Source organism: Mesoplodon mirus, assembly GCF_964341445.2.
Source record: "Mesoplodon mirus genome assembly, chromosome: 3".
Classification (NCBI taxonomy): domain Eukaryota; kingdom Metazoa; phylum Chordata; class Mammalia; order Artiodactyla; family Ziphiidae; genus Mesoplodon; species Mesoplodon mirus.
The window spans coordinates 60,833,070-60,853,578 of NC_138978.1; the positions used below are offsets into that span (position 1 = coordinate 60,833,070).

At 38.7% G+C, this 20,509-nt stretch overlaps 1 protein-coding gene across 1 annotated transcript in view; it reads left to right on the plus strand.

Annotated features, from left to right (window-relative positions):
• Positions 1–20,509, plus strand: part of SGIP1 (SH3GL interacting endocytic adaptor 1) — a 215,205-nt gene that overhangs the window by 86,646 nt on the left and 108,050 nt on the right. Inside the window, exon 2 of the mRNA XM_082616302.1 lies at positions 17,095–17,158. Within this exon, the coding sequence (XP_082472428.1) occupies positions 17,095–17,158 (64 nt within the window). The remainder of the gene's footprint in view (positions 1–17,094; positions 17,159–20,509) is intronic.

The following is a 20,509-nucleotide window of genomic DNA, read 5'->3' on the forward strand; positions in this document are numbered from 1 at the left end:
ACTTGGTGGCAAGGGAAATATTTCATTCCTACATGCCAACCACTGACTTAGTTCTTGCTATTGCTTTCATTTTCCTGAATGTACACATCTTTTTCTGTAATAATGGTAGCAAGAGAATGTAGCAGACCATCTAGAGCAGATATCCCCAGCAGTGCTGGCAGAGGAAACTGGGGGAGCAAGAGGAGAATCACCGGGTCTCCCGAGTGCATTCAGCAAGTGCACGGTCAGGGCACTGTGTGCACCCTGCTCTCTCTCCCCAGTCACCCAGCAGACACGTGCATATGGGTCAAGAGCACAGGTCTTGGGTTCCGACAAGCCTAAATGAGACCCCAGCCCATCACTTCCAATCCATGCCGTGTCAGCAAGTTGTGGAACTTCTCAAAGAAGTGTTCCTTGTCTGCCAAGCAGAGATGATTATACCTACAGCACAGTGGGGTGTTGTGCATTTTAATGAGATAATGCATGAAAAGTACCTGGCAGGCATTTAATAAATGCTACCTTAAGACTAGCCAGTCTTATCCCACAGAAATTAATTTTCTGAGGGAAAAATATTATATAGTTTATGTGTAACATATATTACATTTTAAAGATATCAAAAGTGAAATTTTAATATGTTTACATATTATAGATATATAAATATATATTTAATATATGTAACATATATTCTGATATATCAATATTCTTATATTGCTTATATTTCTTAAGTTAACCCATTTTTGATAGTGAGGAGTAACAGTTTTGTAACTACTTAAAACAACTAAAAAGTGCTTTTTATATTTATCATTGTTCAGAATACCACGGAATGCCCTATGCTATAATTCAACAAAGCTATCAGGCGCCGTTGTTACAAGCCGGGCTGGTAGCCTGATGATAAAAGCCCTCTCATTTTCTGAAGAGTGCGACGTGCCATTTCCTCTCTGGCAGCTGCCATTGCTACCTATGATTAACTTTGCCTCTCTGACCCATTCTAATTAGCTGCTGCCCTTTTGGTCTGGAAAAGAAGATTAGTAAGATTGTTGTCTCTGTCCTTAACACAGGAGGGAACAGACAATGAGAAAAACTGAGGATCTCTTCTGTGCTGTATACACAAGTATTAGTACATCTTATTTGTGTACACACACTAGTATACCTTCTTTCACCTTTGTTTCACTTCTTCATTAACTCTGCTGGCTTTTTAGGATGTTGGCTGTATTTATGATACATGCGCTTGTATACGTGAAGATTAGCAAGTATTTAGTGGAGGTTCTTTTCTCAGTGATGGAAGAAGACTTAACTTGAAAGCTCCTGATTTGTTTGCTTATATCCAGCAGGGATAGAGAAGGTCTTTTTTTTTTTTTTTTTTGCGGTACGCGGGCCTCTCACCGCCGTGGCCTCTCCCGTTGAGGAGCACAGGCTCCGGACGCGCAGGCTCAGCGGCCATGGTTCACGGGCCCAGCCGCTCCGCGGCATGTGGGATCTTCCCGGACCGGGGCATGAACCCACGTCCCCTGCATCGGCAGGCGGACTCTCAACGACTGCGCCACCAGGGAAGCCCGAGAAGGTCATTTTTGACACCTGAGCCTTGGCTTGGCTTAGAACCCTTTTCTCAATTCAATCAATGTTAACTTAGTTGACATTATTGCAGGGCACTGAATTAGCTTCACTGACGGGGCACAAGATGAATGAGAAGTGAGTCCTGTCCTCATGCAGCTTAAAATCCAAAAGAACAAAGACATTGTAAACTGACATATGAGGCAAAATTTGATCATTTCTATTGTGGAGTCTTAAGTTTTGGAAGAACCCAAGAGAAAAAAGTCAATTCTGAAGGAGACCCTCCTGCAGGGGTGGTGGGGTATTTATGAACCAGCTGGAGCATAGGTGGGTTCCTGTGGTTATCTGCTAAAGAGAAGGTGGTCCAAAGAGAGAGTCCTCAAAATAGAAGCTAATACATAGGCCACAGACGTGCACACTTGTTTAGGGAATAAGGAGAATTTTCATTCGGTTGCAGAGCGGAGTGTTTACAAGTAATAGTGAGAGATAAAACTAGAGACATATGATAGACCAGGTCTGAAATGCCAACCTAAGCAAGGAGATCTGTCTTTTGGTAACTTCAGAGCAGACTGAATTCTGCTGAAATCACTGAGGGGGCTCTAATTAAACCAAATGGCGGAGGTGAACCAAGTGTGGGCATGTATTTAGGTGGCTGTAAAAAAGAAGGAACTATAGTCACTTGAGGTTTTCAAATGCATTTCAGAGGAGAAATATCTGGGGCAACCTGACTAGGATGATAGCAAACTTCTGAATTTCGCATAGAATTACTCTTTTTAGCATGACTGTTCCAGGAAGAAAAACATACGTTTGCAGAAAGTACCACATAATTAACTTAATTCAGACTCAGCATTTGGATCTTGGTGTTTCTACAAACCCCATTTCTAATGACTTTTTTCTGTTTTGTTTTGTTTTTATCATTATTAAAGTCACCTTTTACTTCCTTCTGCCTTTGAGGTTATAGTCTCATGAAATGAAAAGTCTTTTTTAGAGTACTTAACAGAAAATTTAATCAAAATGCTATGCCAAATTTCCACTTAAAATGGTATTAGTGTCACTGGAATTGTGACCCAGATTGTTGGGAGAATGCTATTCAGCCAAACAGGGGTTCATGACACGGTTCTAGACATTTAGAAAGTAATGAGATATATTTAGCATAGAAGTAGAAACAAAAACCATATTCAAACCTAAAACTACTTGATATTCTAGAGCACTATGGGAGATAGTTTGTGTACTTTCTCTCTCTTTTATATATATATATGTATATATAAAAATATATTTTTTTATTTTATATATTTATTTTATATAAATATAAAAAAATTATATATATATATTTTTAACTTTTTGGCTGCACTGCGCAACATGTGGGATCTTAGTTCCCCCACCGGGGATCAAACCGGTGCCCCTGCAGTGGAAGTGTGAAGTCTTAACCTCTGGAACACCAGGGAACGCCAGGCTATTTTTTATATTATTATATATTTATTTATACACACATATACCTATGCCCACTCATACATAATGAAGCAATATGGTAAAGTATATTGAACTAAAGTAAAGGGACAAAGGTTTGTATCCAGCCTTCTCTATAATTTTCTGTGTGGCTGGAGGCATGTTGCTTTAGTCCCCTGGCACTTCAGTTTTGCTTACCTATTAGTTTATCTGTACCCTGATATTCTGTGATTTAACTGCCTAGCAGCTGTGCCATGTTATTTCCCCTTTTTAATCTTTTAATGGAGGCTTATTAAAAGCTTCTTCAAAGAACAAGAATGTTTTGCTTAAATTGGGATTTTAGGGGGGGGGAAGGAAACAAAAATCTCCAAAGTCTTCTTCAACCATTACCTCTATGGCGAAAAGATAATTCAGTAAATCATAGTATAGATTTTTTTTATTCCAACAATTTTAAGAATTATTTTAAGAATTTTACATCCAGACTCAGTTTCTAGAAAATATTGACTGTGATAAGCCATTGATTTGCTAAACAATTTACATGCATGATTCATTTAGTTTTCATAGCAACCCTATGAGATAAGATCCATTTTATGTATGAGAATACTGAGGTTGAGAGAAGCATAAATTTATTGACAGTAACACAAGTAGTAAGTGGCAGAATCAATTAATTATGTGGGACTAGAGCTCTCAGCTGCAGAGAAGTGAAATGGGAGGTGAGGTTCCTGTGTATAGGGATTGGAAGAGACAGCTAGCTGACTTCCAAAGAGCCAAGCTTGCTTTCCACAGCACAGAGCTATTGCTGGGGAGTGACTTCACAGCCAGGGTCTTTGTTTTCCAGCATCTCTTACATCTAGGTGAGACTAGATGGTACATAAGCCCAAACCCTTCTGGTCACTGGTATATAAGCATAACTCTGGACCTCCTGGCTGAGGTAGTAAAGTATCCCAGGTAACTTCCTCATGCTTTCTTTCCCTTCCATGACAATCTTAGAGGTCATATCTTGAAGGTGACAGAGATGGAAGGAGCCTTTGTGAACAGACTGGATGTACATAAGAAGCTAACAGCACTCTCCGATGGATTGGCTGTGGAGAGGGAGAGAAAGGAGTCAAAGGTGCTTCTTAGATTTCTGGATGGAGCATCTTGAGGGATGATGGTACTATTTTCCATGGAGAGGGAACCTCTGGCAAAGGAACTGGCTAAGGAGGAAGTTCCAGTTTAGATTATCCATGCCTCGTGTAAACACTTGTCCTTATCTTAATAGATTGTTGAAAAACAAATAAGCAAGATTTTATAGAATTTTAGAGTTAATGCTACCCAAAGGAAGAAATTGGAAAATATGCTCTTAGATGTTTCGCTAGGGAAAATGGATTTTCCTCCCCTTTTCATGCAAACAAGGGAAGAGAGAGACCTTACCATTTACACTGGATTGGATACTTTACTTTTACAGGATATATACTGTTACAGTTTACTATTTTCAACCCTCAATTAAAATGATAATAATAATTATACAAATAGATAATGATATTACTTTTTTCTTAGGTAGCATTTTTTTTACATCTCCAGATCCATTTTCTCATTTAATACTAACAATCAGCATGGGAAGCAGGTATTTCATAGTTCAGGAAGCTGAATTCTTGAGAGAGTAACTGATTTTTGTCAACATCACACAGTTGGTTAGTAGTAAAGCTAGAATCTGATTTGAGGGCTGACTGCAAATGTAACAAAACTCTGAGGAGTTTGAGTTCAGGAGTTGCAGGAGTTTAATTAGTTTGAAGGCTCTTAATTAGTTTGAATCTCAATTAGGATTGTCAAAATTGGTATACTTACATACTATCACAAATGGTAAACTTTTAAGTGGTAAGAAATGCTCAGATATCCAGCTGTTCTGATAAATATTTTAGTTAGAGTTTCTAAACAGAACCCAACTTGAATGCTGGTTTTCAAATAATTGGTACAATGTAATATTTTTAACGCTAAAACAATACTTAATGTGATTGTGTCTTTTGATGATCTAGGACAGACAAGTTACTTATTTAGCAATCACAGTGACCATTATACAAATTACTATTGGAGCTTTCTGGTACTAAGTAATTCACATTGCTAGTGGGAAAAAAAAAGTATTTAGACGATGTCACTTTCCTGCTGCAATGCTTTCAATGACTGCCTGTTGCACTTTTTTTTTTTTTTTTGGCTACGCAGCGCGGCTTGTGGGGTCATAGTTCCCAGAGCAGGGGTTGAGCCCATGCCATTGGCAATGAAAGCAGAGTCCTAACCACTGGACTATGAGGGAATTCCCTGCCTGTTTTGTTTTAAAATCTGAAGTCCTTAACTTGACCTTCAAGAACTTGCATGATCTGGCCCCTGACATATTTACCTCATGTCACTCTTCATCTTAAACACCATACAATTATGCATGCATGTCCCATCAATGAGTAGGAAAGGAGGAGCTAAAGTAGGTGACAACTACTTAATTGCAAGGGGGTGTTTTAGGGTTTTAGTAACTTATCTTTGATTTCACGTAATTCAAGGGTCATATTAGACACTGTATCTCTAGTCCAGAAAAGCCCCTGGCACATGATAGACTTCCAATACGTTCCTGTTCTATCAACCATCAAATGAGAAGATGAGCTCTTCTGATAGTGATCCCAAATACAGGAGCTTGCATGACTCTAGGCACTGAATAAAAGGCTAGAGTTATCTCCCTGCCCAATATTAGAAATTGATGAAGAGAATACTGACCAGTAATGGGGAAAGTTGCCATCTGAGCTTCCTAGGTAAATATGAAGACCTAGAATCAGAGATCATTTGTAGAGTAACAAACATGAATTTAAGTGATTGGAATATAACATTGGTAAATAAAGCAAGGGAACAATAATATGGCTGTTTAGTCTACCAAGATGCTGAGGGCATGGCTTAATAAATCAACAAGCCTACCAAGGGTTAATTTTCCAAGAGGGTGGACTTGATATTTTCTACCTCCAATGAGAACAGACTAAAGGAGAGTAGATTTTCATTGCAACATGGTAGATTTATATTATACAACAGGCATAATTCCATGACGTTGAACTTTGTTACCTATTGAAATTTATAGCCAAAGGATAGATGGGTGAGTGGGTGGGCAGGCAAATGTATAGAGGACAGGTGAATAGATAGATGGATGATGATGATAATGATGATGATGATTATAAATCTTACAAACAGAATCAATCCACATGCATTCCAGAGGCCTCAAAAGGACTTAGACGCGAATTCTATATTTAGTTCCTTTAAACCCTTATTTTGTGTATGTTTCTCTGATAACTGATCTTCTTTTTAAAAAAACAACTCCATGTTTATATGTTTTTAACTTTTTAAACCATTTCCATTCCATTTCAGAAGTAGACTTCATGGATTCCCACTAAGTAAAGTTGGCTAATAACCTGTGATGTATTGAGTCAACCGTGCCATGTAAATCTCCTTTCCTTTGTTCACCTCTCTGCCTCCATGTAGTAGGCTAGAATTAAACCAAAATGATTCTTTGTAGGACATGTTCCAGCTTTCTTTTTTAAATTCACATTTGAAGAATTTAATTCACAGCGCTAAATGCCACATGTTGTAACAATTTAGAAATTTGACCAAAGGACTTGCTCCTTCCTCTCCAGATGAAATATAAAAAGACAAGAACATATGAAAAGCATTTCTGTTGTTGTGCAGTTTGCTTTCTTTTGGATTTATTTTCTTGTTGAAAATGGAGTGTTTGGAAAATGAGATTTGGTGAATTACAATTCAATTGAATTTTTCTGTTTAGGCCTGAAAACCAGAGTCCTTCTGTGCAGGATCATTAACTTCAGTTCTGTTTATGTGTCAGTGTCAGGCTGGGGAGGGACTGGAGATGGAGGGGAGAGAAGAGAATCAATGAATGTGGGGAAAGAGAATAAGGGAAAGAAATAGAGAATAAGAGGAAAACCATTTTACAGAACAAGGTTCCCAAGGAACAGGTCAAATTAATTTCACTAGTGTTTGAAGTGTTTTTCTCCCTACCTGGTAGGAGCAGAAAACAAATTCTATATACCACTAACCCAAGTAAAAGTAACACTGGCTTACTTTCAAATCATGCTGGGATGACCAGCTGATTAAAGTTTGGAATAGACTTGCATACAGTAAAGGCTTCATCAATGATGTATTTTCCTGCTTCAGGAGATTGTTGTATTTCTTACTGTGAGTTTTTAAATCCCCACTTATCTTTTATAATAGATGTTAGTAAATTACATTTCTTGATCTTGGTTTTGTTTTTATAGCTGTAACCAGGAGAAGCTTGAGATTTTGAAAATTTGGTTATTCTCAATTTTTGATGTATTTTTATTTCTAAAGGAATAGAGATATGGAGATGCTATAAGTGCTGAAATCAGGCATTTAGTTACTTTTATGTAATCTGTTAAAATAGCTGATTTCTAGTTGCTTTGTAACTATCAAAACTGCAAGAAAAGCAAGAAAAATATGCATAAAGTGATGCGCAATATATTTTATGTATGATACAAAGCTTTTACACCCATTTAAACGCTCCAAAACCTTTTATGATAGCTGAAAAAACTGAGTCGGAGAAGTTATGTAACTTACCCCAGGAGGGAGTGAAGATGGGATTTGAACAAGTTTTTCAGAGCTCAAAGCTCCTACGTTTTTTTACAACTGCATGTTTCCCATGGATCTTGTTACTGTATTTAAAGCTTAATAGAAGTTGTTCACCTGCTTAAAATTCTTCCCATTCCCACTCAACTCCTTCATTGCACTGATATTGGCATAGCAAATACTAAGTCCGTTTGTGGCAAACCTGTTCCATGACCATTTTCTTTTCAACATTTCTTCCATGTCTCCAAAAGGTCAAATATGTCTTTAAAAGTTGTTACTATTTTTAGCCCTTGAAGTCTTAATTGTCTTACAGTCATCTACATTTCAGCGCACTAACCTGAACTCCCGTAGATCAAATCTGAATTTCAAGGTGCCATCCACATCAGCCTCTTTTGCAATCCAGCACTAATGGAGTGTGTCATTAAGATGCATATTTCCCCCAATAGGCTCAGCTCAGAATAAAGGGGTACCATATTGTAAAGAGGCTCTGTGCTAAGTACAAAGATCACCTGGATTTCCTTTGAGTCACATAAAAATGAAAGCAAAGCATTCAGACCACATACATGCATACCAAGTTTGAACAATCTGGAAATGTGTAGAGCAACCAGCAAACTTTTGTTAAGTGACTACCCTGTGCCAGGCACTGCTCGACACTGAACTTGTCTTTTCATATTCCCTGGTACTCGCCTCTATTAAGCATCCCCATATCTTAAGCAATAGTCTAGGCACTGGAAATCATAAACATAAAAAATCCTGGGAGAGGGCTTCCCTGGTGGCTCAGTGGTTGAGAGTCCGCCTGCCGATGGAGGGGACACGGGTTCGTGCCCCGGTCCAGGAAGATCCCACGTGCCGCGGAGTGGCTGGGCCCGTGAGCCATGGCCGCTGAGCCTGCGCGTCTGGAGCCTGTGCTCCACAACGGGAGAAGCCGCAGCAGTGAGAGGCCCACGTACCGCAAAAAAAAAAAAAAAAAAAAAAAAAAAATCATGGGAGAGACTGGCCTTCATCTCAACTGGTCATACATTTTTCTGTAAGACCTTCTTAGGACAAAGAATCTGAATTGGATTATAGTACCTATATTCAAAACTTAGGGGAAGAGCTAATACGCAAAGCATTTTAATCTTTCCTGACAGAAGTACAGTGGCCATTATAATTAATAGACATTGCCAGTGAGAGTTGCTGTCAATATGTGGCATTACGCCCAGGGCAATTAAATTTGCCTGTTTTTTATTATTGAGACCAAATGTTTGGCCTGGGTTCCTGCAGAAAATGAGTAATTCCATTACATGTGATTCACCTTTGAGTAACCCTCCAAGCCGACGAAGACTCAAGCTTGAAAATTTACATTTATTACAGAAATAATCCATTTAGCAAACATTTATTGGGTCTCCTTATGTTCACTGGGCAGCACAAAAAGGTTTAAACATGCAAAACACGGTCTTTGTGTTTCACAAATGTACTGCCTAATTTCCCTAAAAATGTTTCTCAATTTTAAAAAAATCAAGGTTTTGGGTTTTTTGTTTTTTGGTTTTTTTTTTTGATAAGAAGGCAAGACCAATTTTCAACTAACAGAAAGATATCCCAAAGACATGAAGTGCATAGATTCTGGAGTTAGGCAGAGGGGACTCCGAAATATGGTCTGTCCCAACTGCTGGGAACTAAACTCCAAGGGAGCCCTCGGAATACCCTGCCTGATAAGAGTGGCATTGTATATCTGAAACCTTCAGCCATACCAGATAGTTTAGGCCAGCAGTGTGATTTGTGGTGAGCATCTGTCTTTGTGTGCCTGAAGCTTTGGGTTTATCGGTTGACATCTAAGGGACTGTAGACTGAAAACCTCAGGTCAGTCATGCAGGTGTTCCATGCCTATGTGAGCTGACCCCCAGTAAAAACTCTGAACTTAGGTGAGCTTTCCTGGTTGGCAACACTTCACATGTGCTGTCATACATTGCTTCACATGTGCTGTCATACATTGCTATGTATGTGCTGTCATACATTGCTCCATGCAAAAGTAGGAGAGAACAACTGGAAGCTTGCACTTGGTTTTTCCTGAAATCTGCTCTAAGCATCCTTTTTCCTTTGCTGTTTTTAAGTTGTAATAAGCCTTTCTGTAATAAACTATAACCATGAATATAAAAAAAAAGAAATGTTGTCCGTCAATTACCACCTGTGTGACCTGACACCAGTCACTCCTCATGCCCCATGGTACATAATCAATACAATAATAATAGCTCCCATTAATAAGGCTGTGTTGAGCTAAGATAATGAAGTTCCTGATGAATTTCCTGAAACATCTTAAGTACTTAACAAATTACATCTATTGGTTTTTATTCATGATGTGTGTTTTGGGCTAAATTTAGCTTTTCAATGTGCCACTGTATACATTCTTCACCTAAAAATGTGGTGAGGTCACCCCACACCCCTCCCCCTGAGTCTCTGTTCCCTGCCCTAATGCACATGCTGTCAGATAGGTCCACCCCATGCAGCTTAGGGTTCCTTCTCTTTCCCTGATACCTCCATATATACAAATAAACATTCAAAAACTAAACATCAACGGAATGTAGATTGCAAACATCCAGAAAAGTCATTTGGTTTTTCTTTTAATTATTATACAAACATTCAGTGACTTTTTAAAAAGGTGTTAGACGATCATGGATGGTGTGTCCACCGTGTACTAGACATGGCCCTGGGTACCGAGAGAAGCATCGGGACTACCCAATAAGTCGCTTGGCTTGGAGGCACACAGACCTGGCTCAAAATCTTGGTCTTATCTAACTTGTTTGTTTGGTGATCTTGGAAAAGGAATTTAATCACTTTGAGTTTATTTCTTAATCCATAAAGTAGGGGTTAGTAATACCGTCTGGGCTTGTTGAAAGTGTTAGTGTGTGAAAATGCTTAGCATGGTGTGTAACACGTATGAGGGACTCAGTGAACCAGCGCTGCCTTCCCCTCACTCCTAGGGATTACAGAGAGAAAAACTGAGGCTATTCCTCCAAACCTCATGTCCTGGGAGGACATGAATCTTATATTGAAAGTAACACAGTGCCTCTCAGATTCTCTATACGTTTGACTGCAAATGACAGCCAGTAAGAGGTCCAATTAAGATTTGATTCCAGATCTTTGGATTCCAAAGAAAGCAGTCCTTCTGCTCCCTTCCACCATGTCTCCTGCTCTGTATCTGGGAGGGGCATCTTCATGCTTCTGGAGGAGATACACGAGAAGATGGTTTGCATTCCTCTGTGAACTGTGTCTTACATACTGACCCTAAACAGCTGTCACTGCCACCCTCTCCTCCTTCTGGTGCTCCCCTTTCTTCCAAAGCTCTAGGTGACTCTTAGAGCCAGCTCTGTGCCCAGGCCATGACTGGTCCAAGCTCTGCTCAAAAGCACTGTTTGTAGAGGAGTGCGAAGCAGAAGGATCAAGTACACCCCAGGAACATGATCTGCAAAAGTGATGCCTTTTCATCAATTTTAAATGCAAAACGTTTATATGGGGGTTTTAACACCATAATAAAGAGCTGTTAGTGAAAGCAATGTGTAAGCAAGACTGTGACGTGAGTGAGGAAGGTAATAAAATATAGTGTCACATCTCTTCCCATCCCAGTCCCTTTAAGTTATCTTGGAGATAAACCAGTTTGCTGCCAACATGCTGACAGGATGGTGACCAGTCTACCTTTGACCTCTTCTTGTTGTCTTACCAGCTAGCAGTGGAATAGTAGGAATTCAGGACAAGGAGAGAAAAGAGGAGGTATTGGCAGGACTCTCCACTTTCACTCCTATGTGGCAGGAGAACATCTTGTGAAGGCCAGCAGAATCTTCTGTGAGTTTGGTCCTCAGCTCCTGCCTACAGGATGCTCACACCTTGATTTCTCCTGTTTTGGACTCAACTCCAGTACTGTTATCTCAATCTGTCCATCTATAGATCTAGTCTTCATTTTTAGGGAAAAATATTTCAATTGTAATTTTAAGAAATAGAAGATGTGAAACCAACCATGCAAAAACCCTGTATTTCTTTTGAGTATCAGATTTTGATGTTTTACCTAAAATTAGTATATCGTATAGAGGCTAAATTTTCTGTTTTGGAAGATCCCTCTGACAAATTCTGTTTTCATTGTAACATTTAAAGGCTGAAATTTAGAATTTAGTGTTTGCTTAGTGAATCTCTATAGAACAGTTACACTTGGGAGAAAAGGAAATTGATAAAGGTAATTTTTTGCTGTGTTATTTCTTCCTCACCTGCGGAGTCGTATACTCAAAGTCAGGAAGGTATCTTTATTTTTTAACTAGTTAGAAGACATTTCAGAGAAAAACATAGTGAACACAGTAATTTGTGTTTTAAATTTAAAAGACTTTTAAAAGAAAGATTTATTTTTTTTAAAGACTTTCAAACTTTTTGGAGCTATCATAAGAAATATATTTTACATGGTCACCCAGTTTGCAGACACTCACCACCCACACAGCTGAGGCCAAGAATTTCATGATACACTCTTCATCCTTTCTACAGGGAATGCACACTTAGTTTTTCTCTTCAACTTCATTTTCGAATGGAGGTTTCACCCTAACAAATTGATTTCATAAGTTTCCAATGGCCTGACTTGCAGTCTGAAAAGAAGGTGAGAAATAATGTCTTTATTTTAACACAATTGAGTAAATCATTTTAAGGAATGTTCTATTCGTAAAACACTATGGGACAGTGAAAATAAAGACAGACATGTACATAGTAGAGTGGCTGACTTCACAGAGCTTACCATCTAGTAGGGATTAACATAACATTGTGATCTGATGAGAAAAGCTGAAAGGAACATTACATTAAAAATGTGTTCAGGGGCCTCCCTGGTGGCGCAGTGGTTGAGAGTCCGCCTGCCGATGCAGGGGACGCGGGTTCGTGCCCCTGTCCGGGAGGATCCCACGTGCCGCGGAGCGGCTGGGCCCGTGAGCCATGGCCGCTGGGCCTGCGCGTCCAGAGCCTGTGCTCCGCAACGGGAGAGGCCACAACGGTGAGAGGCCCGCGTAATGCAAAAAAAAAAAAAAAAAAAAAAAAAAAAAAAAATGTGTTCATGACAAGCTTTTTGTAAACAGCTATTATGTGAGAGAGAAAAGCTGGAGGTTTTGTTGTAGTTGTAAATTCTTGTGGACATATCACTTTCTCGATGGTGAAGTTCATCATGAACACAGATTTGTGACTATATAGCTCCCAGTTTCTTAACTAAATATTTGACAACTTTACAAAGAAAGAAATAAAAAGGAAAAAAAAATATTCCAAACTTTTAAGCCAATCTGCCTTATCTCTTTTTTTCTTTTTCACTCCCTGCTATCTTTCTTCCCTCTGGTCACAGAAAAATCTGGTTTGAGCTATTCTGTTTCTTTTTTATTGTGATAAAATACACATGACAAAATTTACCATTTTGGCCATGTTTAAGTGTATTCAGTACTTTCTCAGTGTTGGGCAACCATCACCACTACCCAGTTCCAGAACTTTTATATAATCCCAAAAGGAAACTCTGTACCAATTAGGCAGTCACTCCTCATTTCCCCTCTACGCCACCCCTGGCAACCTCTACTCTGCTTTCTGTATCAGTGAATTTGCCTACTCCAGATATTTCACATAAATGGACTCATGCAATAGGTGGTTCTTTGTATCTGGCTTCTTTCACTTAGCATAATGTTTTCAAGGTTCATGCATGTTGTAGCATGTGTCAGTATCACATTCCTTTTAATGACTGCATAATATGCCATTGTATGGGTACATCACATTTTGTTTATCCATTCATTAGTTCATGGAGAACTATTTCATTTTAAGGGGGATTTTATTCAGAAAATAATTGTAAACTAATCAATTGGACATACCTTTAGAGGTTTGATTACATATATGTATATATATATATATATATATATAGAGAGAGAGAGAGAGAGAGAGAGACACCTAAAGGCTTTCAAAGAAATCTGATGTCTATTTGTAGAAGTTTGAGCATGAGAAGAAGTGCTGTATATCCAGAAGCTCATGAGATAGTACTGGATCTGACCTATGGATTTAGGGTTCATCTGCATACAGATGGAAAACGAAACCATGTGAGTGAATGAAATTGCCCCAGGGAGAGAGTGTAAATAACTTAGGACAGAGTCCAGCAGTATTTTGGGGATCCATGGAGGGAGAAGGAGCCTCCAATTTCTTCCCTAGAGATGATGATAAATAAAACCTAACTCAGGTGAACCCTCAGGCTCATCATTTGCAAAGAAAACACCTCCTACTTTTTCATAAGGTTTGTAAGAAAATTAAATGAGTCAACATATGCAAAGCAGCTGGTACCTGGCCCATAGGTAGGACCTCAGTAATGATAGCTACAAATATTACTATATATATTTGTGCTGTCACTATTGTCAGTTTCTGCATGTTTCTTTATTTCACTATCTTGTAACATCATATCCAGGACTACCTATTTTGAAATAAGCTTTCCTACCCTCTTAAAACTCAGTCTGTTTTTAATTTTGTTGTTGTTGTTGTTCCCAGACTTTGCTAGCTTCTCCCATAATACCGATGGAAGCTAAAAGAATCTAAATTAGGTGGAGAGATGCTAAGAGGCACAGGCCAGACTTCTGACCCAGTTCTGCATGCACACAGGAGGATGTTCTCAATTCCATAGCTTGAAAGGAAACTGTTCTAGCCCCAGATCATCAGGACCTTAAAATTCTTTCTCTTTAGATCTCTTTGTTTTGATATTGGCAAGGGAAAAGTTATTTACTTCATTTCTCAAAGGCACTTGATTTTTTTTCCCTCCCATTTTTGGTAAAGAATAGTTGACAAAAATTCATGACCCAACCTAAAAACAATTACACTATTCTGGAGTCAGAAGTGAAAAATCATTGGATATACTGTTTTTTAAGCTTATCATGTTACCAGACATAGTGTCTTAAACTTGTTACTCCTGTAAGATTTTTGACTGTCCTTGCTCTCTTCTGAAGAATTTCTTTGAATATTTTTAAATAAGCTCTCAAAAGACTTGACCACACCTCTCCATTCACTTTTAACATGGTTGGTATGACTGTTTCTTCCTGGGTCTTCTCAAAAAGCTGTTAAGATATGAATAACTTTTATATTTCATAACTTTGTTTTAGTCTTTCAGAGTTTTCTTCATACTTTTCTAAACTTCTCACATCTTTCCACCTTTCAAGGGGGAAAAGTTTTCAGTGTTTTTTCTTATTCAATAATTCGATTAGTTTTGTTTTTCTGGAATGTCACATCTCTAGTGTATTCCTATTTATATTCCATATATGGGAATGTATTCTACATATGGGAAATATGACTTTCAGTGAAACTAAAACTACAGAATGGCATTGCATTTTGTGAACATATGCGAATTCTTTCATTCCTTATTACTGGCTGATTTGTTGTACACTGAGATGGAAATACAAAAAGAATGTAACTCATACTCATCTACACAATTAGAAATGATGCTGGGAATGGACTCTGTCTCCTGCAGCCTGATCCAGGGCACTTTTCACTGGAAAATGGACAACCCGTGATGTTCATGACCTAGTTCATGTTGGCTATTATCCAAGTTTGGTGGTCAAAAACAGGACAGAGTCTATGGAAAATTACTATTGCCTGCTCTGTTACTAATTTAATACAAGAATTACTGGAATTTGTCTGTATTTTCTCATCTGTTTGGTAGGGCATGCTATCTCTTGTCCCATGGTCAAGTTACAGAAAATAGAGTAACTTGAAAACATAAGATAATAATAGCATTTGGTTTATTATTCTATAAAAACCAGTAGTGACTGGTGAATATAGCATTCATTGTGACTCCAAAGCTGAAATAGAAGCATGGAGAAGCCAATTAAGAGACTTGAAGCCCAAGAAAAATTATAAGAGGAAAATGATGATTTTAACTACAATATTTTGTCCCTATAAGGAGATAAGGCACTTACAGGTGAGAAGAAAGAAGTTTTTCACAATCAGAATTAAAAATGAACAGAGAGAAGGTGTTCCTAAATATTATGCGTGGGTAGTTTTAAATGTCAATAAGTTTTCTATAAACTCCTCATGTGGAGGGTAATGGAGAATAGCTTGATATGGGAGATTTTTTTTAAACAAACATTGACATTTTAAAGACCTAAACATCTTAAATGGAATGACTATTCAAATACAAAATTAGACAAACAGAGGCATTTTGGAGATTATATTTGAATAGTATCCTAAGAGCCAGATAATGAATGACTCAGATCATCTGAGTGGTCTGGGCTGACTCACATGTTTTAAAAAAAGATGTGATCAAATCTCTGATTTTGTCAGTGTTTTTCCCCTTGATCCACCTGGTAGTGTCAAACAAATCCTGAACGTCAGTGACTTTTCCAGCTCTAATTTGTCAGGATGAAGTTCCAAACCACCAGTAACAAGTCTAAGATTTTGAATATATAGGCATTGGTATATTTGAATAATACTCACTAACATGAGAAACACACAAGCCACATATGTAATTAGAGGACCCGTGGGAGATAGGAATCCCAGACAGAGCCTTGACAGGAGAAGAATAGAAGATACAAGAGTAGGCTTGGTTTGTCCAGGATGGAAGAAAAGGAGCCTTCTTACCCCAATACCACCTGAATGATGCTTCCTGGAAGACATCTTAAATCAACAAATATTATCTGGTTCCTCTACTTGCCGTAGAGGACATACCGAGGGTATCCTTGGCCTCTGTCCTAGAAAGGCTTACAATCTATGAGGGAAACTGACATAGGAACTAATAAGTGGAATGCTTTGATATATTGTAATACATATAACAGCAACATTTGGGGGAGCACAGGATAGTCAGTTCTGACAGCACTAAGATTGAGAGGCCCTCACAGAGGAGGGGGCATTTGACGGGGCTGTGAAGGCACATATGGAAGTTGTAAATAGCAGCAAAACAGGAAAAGCATTTCAGCCAGTGGCAAGGACCACATAAGGAGAAAAGAGATACAGGAGAACAGATATTGGGGATGTTCAGAGAATCTAGTATAGCCACCGAATTGAGGAAGTAGAAAAAGATGAACTGGGAATATGGGATACAAAGAAGTGTCAGGCCAATGTGGCTCTTTTGTATGGTTTACATAATCTCTGTCTTGGAACTATCCCAGTGTCAAGAATCCATCTACCCTGGAAATTACTGTTCTTCTAAGTCTGTGATGGGGTTTCTTGGCACAGCACCAGTTTGGGCGATGGCTAACAATAGTCTAAGAAAAGCTTGCCAACTTTACTGTACCTTGTCCTGATCTCCTTTCCATTTTTTAAAAAATATTCTTACATTGCTCATAGGGCTAAGAACTTACAGTACCATGTCCTTGATAAATATCTGTTGAAAAACAATAATGAATCCTATGCACATGCACACACACACATGCATATATGTGAAGAAACTTTCATTGCTTTTTGAACGTTCAAATTTAATATATTGCAACTTTAAAAATATGTTCACTTGAATGTTGCTAGGAACATTCAAATAGAAAATAGATTTTTTGACCTTTTGTTGTTTTCCCACAGGATTGAAAAAACGTACAAGGAAGGCCTTTGGAATACGGAAGAAAGAAAAGGACACTGATTCTACGTATGTACTTAAGGAGAGCACCACTGCTCAGCATCAGCTGGCTGTGACCGTGTGGAAACACAGATCTGGTGTGGTCTGCTGTATAGCAGAATAATGAACCTATTAAACCCCTAATGTGGCAAGAATCTCTGAAAGAAAGTTAGAAAATGCAAAAATCAATAGTTGTTTAGGCACAGGTGAAAAGAAAAAAAGGTTATGTTGATCTCACACCTTTAGCTTTTCATTCTGTACATTTTTATCGTGCATAAATTTTATCACAAGGTGCTGAGAATTGCCCTGTGGCCTTGTCCTCTGAGAATTTATAATTCATGGAATAGAATATCTATCACGCAAATTTAAGTATCTTTCATATAACTAAAAGAGCTAACATTTGTTATGACTACCGTGGTAACACGTACTTAGTAAACGCTCAGTGAATGGTAGCAGCCACTACTCCTATTATCACTAATACAAATTAATACGTGGTAAGTTCCTTAGGAGTGATTAGAAATGGAATTCCTGGGGAATTGGAGGGTGGGAAAGCTCATATTTGAATAAATGATCAGTGAAGCTTCAAAGAGAGAGGAGCCTTGATTTTGGCCTTCAAGAAGATGAGGACATGCATTTCACGCAAAGGGAACAACAGCCAAAGCAGAGATGTAGAAAAGCCAAGTAGGTATTCAGGACAAGCTAAACAGAGCAGTCTGTCTACTTGTCGGCCACACATAAATGTAATAGTGGGAGGCAAGGCTGGAAAGGAGATCAGGGCCAGATAGGAAGGGCTTTAAGTACCAGCCAGGCTGAGGTGTCTGGGCTTCCTTCCTTAGGCAGTGGGCGACCCTGAAGCCTTGAAGGCTTTTAAACCAGAGACTGTAAAGGACTGGGGAGTAAAAAGCTATCTTTTGTCCAGATATCAAATTTTAAGTCCCCTGTTCTTACCTTTTCTTTGTGTTTTTTCTTTTGGTAAATAATTATTTCATGGAAGCTGCCTTTACTCTAGTCTTGCCAATTTTTCTAAATGATTAAATTAGAAAAAAAATTTTCTGAGCCTTATATAATTTTCATTATTTCTTAAGAAATTTCCAACTTTGAAGCATTAACCAGAATAGGAGATTGCTCGTTCACCAGAGTCGGAAGACTGGGCTCTGGTTTCAGCATTGCCAATAGCTCCACGGACTTAGAATACCCTTTCCTCTAATAGGCCTCAGTTTGCACTAGATGGAATTGAGTTTCCATAAAAGGCCAGACACTGTAGCAGTCCGTCTGTCAACAGAATCTTTTGCCACCTACAATGTGCCATGTGTTGTGGGGGACACTATTAGACACATCTCAGGAGAACATCATTAGCAGAAAACAAATCCATTTTTCTTTGAGACGGTTTCTGTAACTGACTATACATAATCTCTGGTGTGTGAAGAAAATTAGAAAGGAAAAAAGCTCCCTCAAAAGGAAAAAGAGGTCAAACAACCTCCCCAGGGCAGGCTGAGCTCATTTGCAGATGGCCAAAGTACCACTCTTCCATCACCACTTCTAAAAACATGAAAATGAGGAAGTTACTCTTCATGGCTTTGTGTAGATGCCCAATATCTCTCTGAAGTACTATAACAAGACATTTACTTGTAAAATCCCAAGCATCTGTCCTTTACTTCTTATCATCTGAGTGCCCCAGTTTACTTAGGTGATAGCAAATTAGCTATAAACTGGTTCCACCAGCAGTGATGGTCAAAGGACAAGATGTTTAGTGTACGCCTTTGCTTTTCATGAGCCCCTGCTCTCTAACTGGGTCATATATCACTCTTGCAGAAGGCTGGAGAAATGTTCTGGCAATGTGCTATCCCTTCAGATTTAGGTAATGCTTATGTTAGTCTGCAGTCACTGAAACCTTGTTGATACAAACTGTTTTCAGGGCTGTTGCAACTCCGTGAGGGTTGCCAAGTAACCTGCTCTGGTAGCTGCCAGTTCCAACTTCAGTTGATTGAGTGTCCTTAGATAGAGTGGAGTTAGAACCAGAGCTTACTGATTTGATCAACGTTACAATGGCTGATAGAGGAAAGGAGAGAGGCTGTGCTAAGTGGCAGGCCCTGTGCAGGGTATTTTGTATGTACTGATATCCTTTTTAATCCTCATAGTAATTCAATAAGGTTAGAAATAATATCTCAATTTTGGAGATGAGAAATCAGTGCCAAAAGGAATTAAGTAACTTGCTGAAGGCTACTCAGAAAAATAAGACATGGAGCCAGTATTCTAGTCCACAGTCAAGTGCCTATTCTTTGATTACTCAGAAAAAAAAAAAGGATAGGCAAAATTATATTCAAGACCAATAGGTGGGTAAAAGAGAAAAGGCAGCAGTGGCAAGAGGTGACTGTCACTTTTTAAAATAGAGACAAAGGTCCCTGGTAGATGATCAGTTTTAAAACAGAATCAGTAAATATAATGGGTCTGCTGTTAAAAAGAAAAAAAATTATTTAAAAATGTATAAAACTTAATAAGAGGGGGTTCGGAAATAAACTGAGGACACATACCCCATTGTCTGAGGCTGCTAAAATCTCTCTCTACTCCCCATCCTAGGTCAGCTTATATAATAACTTTATTCTAGGTAACATTTTTAATGAGTATTTACTATGTTCTAGGTACTATTCCAGGCTCTTCATTTATATTAACTTATTGAATCCTTTAACAGCCCTATGAGCTACATGCTGTTATCATGGCTGTTATATAGATGAGGAAACTGAGACACAAAGGAGTGAAGTACTGGTCCAAGGTTATGTAACTAGGAAATCTAAGTTGATTGAACCTGGGCACTATAGCTAGTGCTCTATACCACCATGATTACTGCTATCATATGGGGAAGCAGCAGCCCCATTTCCATCAGTGGATAAGACAAAGGATCAGAATAGACAACAACGCTGCTATGTACAATTACAATTATTCTGATTAAGACTTTTGAAGTGCCATCCCTATAGCTGAAATATGCATGAGACCAAGTGGCCTCCCATTTAAGATCCTGTATAGCTATGCCCTTCTACCTGGACCAATAGTGGGCAACACCACAGCCAGGACTATCTTCAGAGCCTTGTCTTCTCCACATCTATCACCTGCCCCGAAAGACAACCCCACGAGGATCAGTGCCTCTGGTAGTGTCCTACGCAAAATTTGATGCAATCTCCTCTCTATCAGTTCCTTTAGCAGAGGCTGAAATCCTAGTAAGAAATGCTCATTTTTTGCAGTGTACAAATCTAAGGAAAATTGACTTTGATGAGTATGGGTTGGTACCATTCCTCTGTACTTTCCTACAACCTGGGTTTACTGCGGCCATAATAACCCACTGGATTTACTTGCCTGTCTCATTCTCTGTATGATGAGCATGTCTTC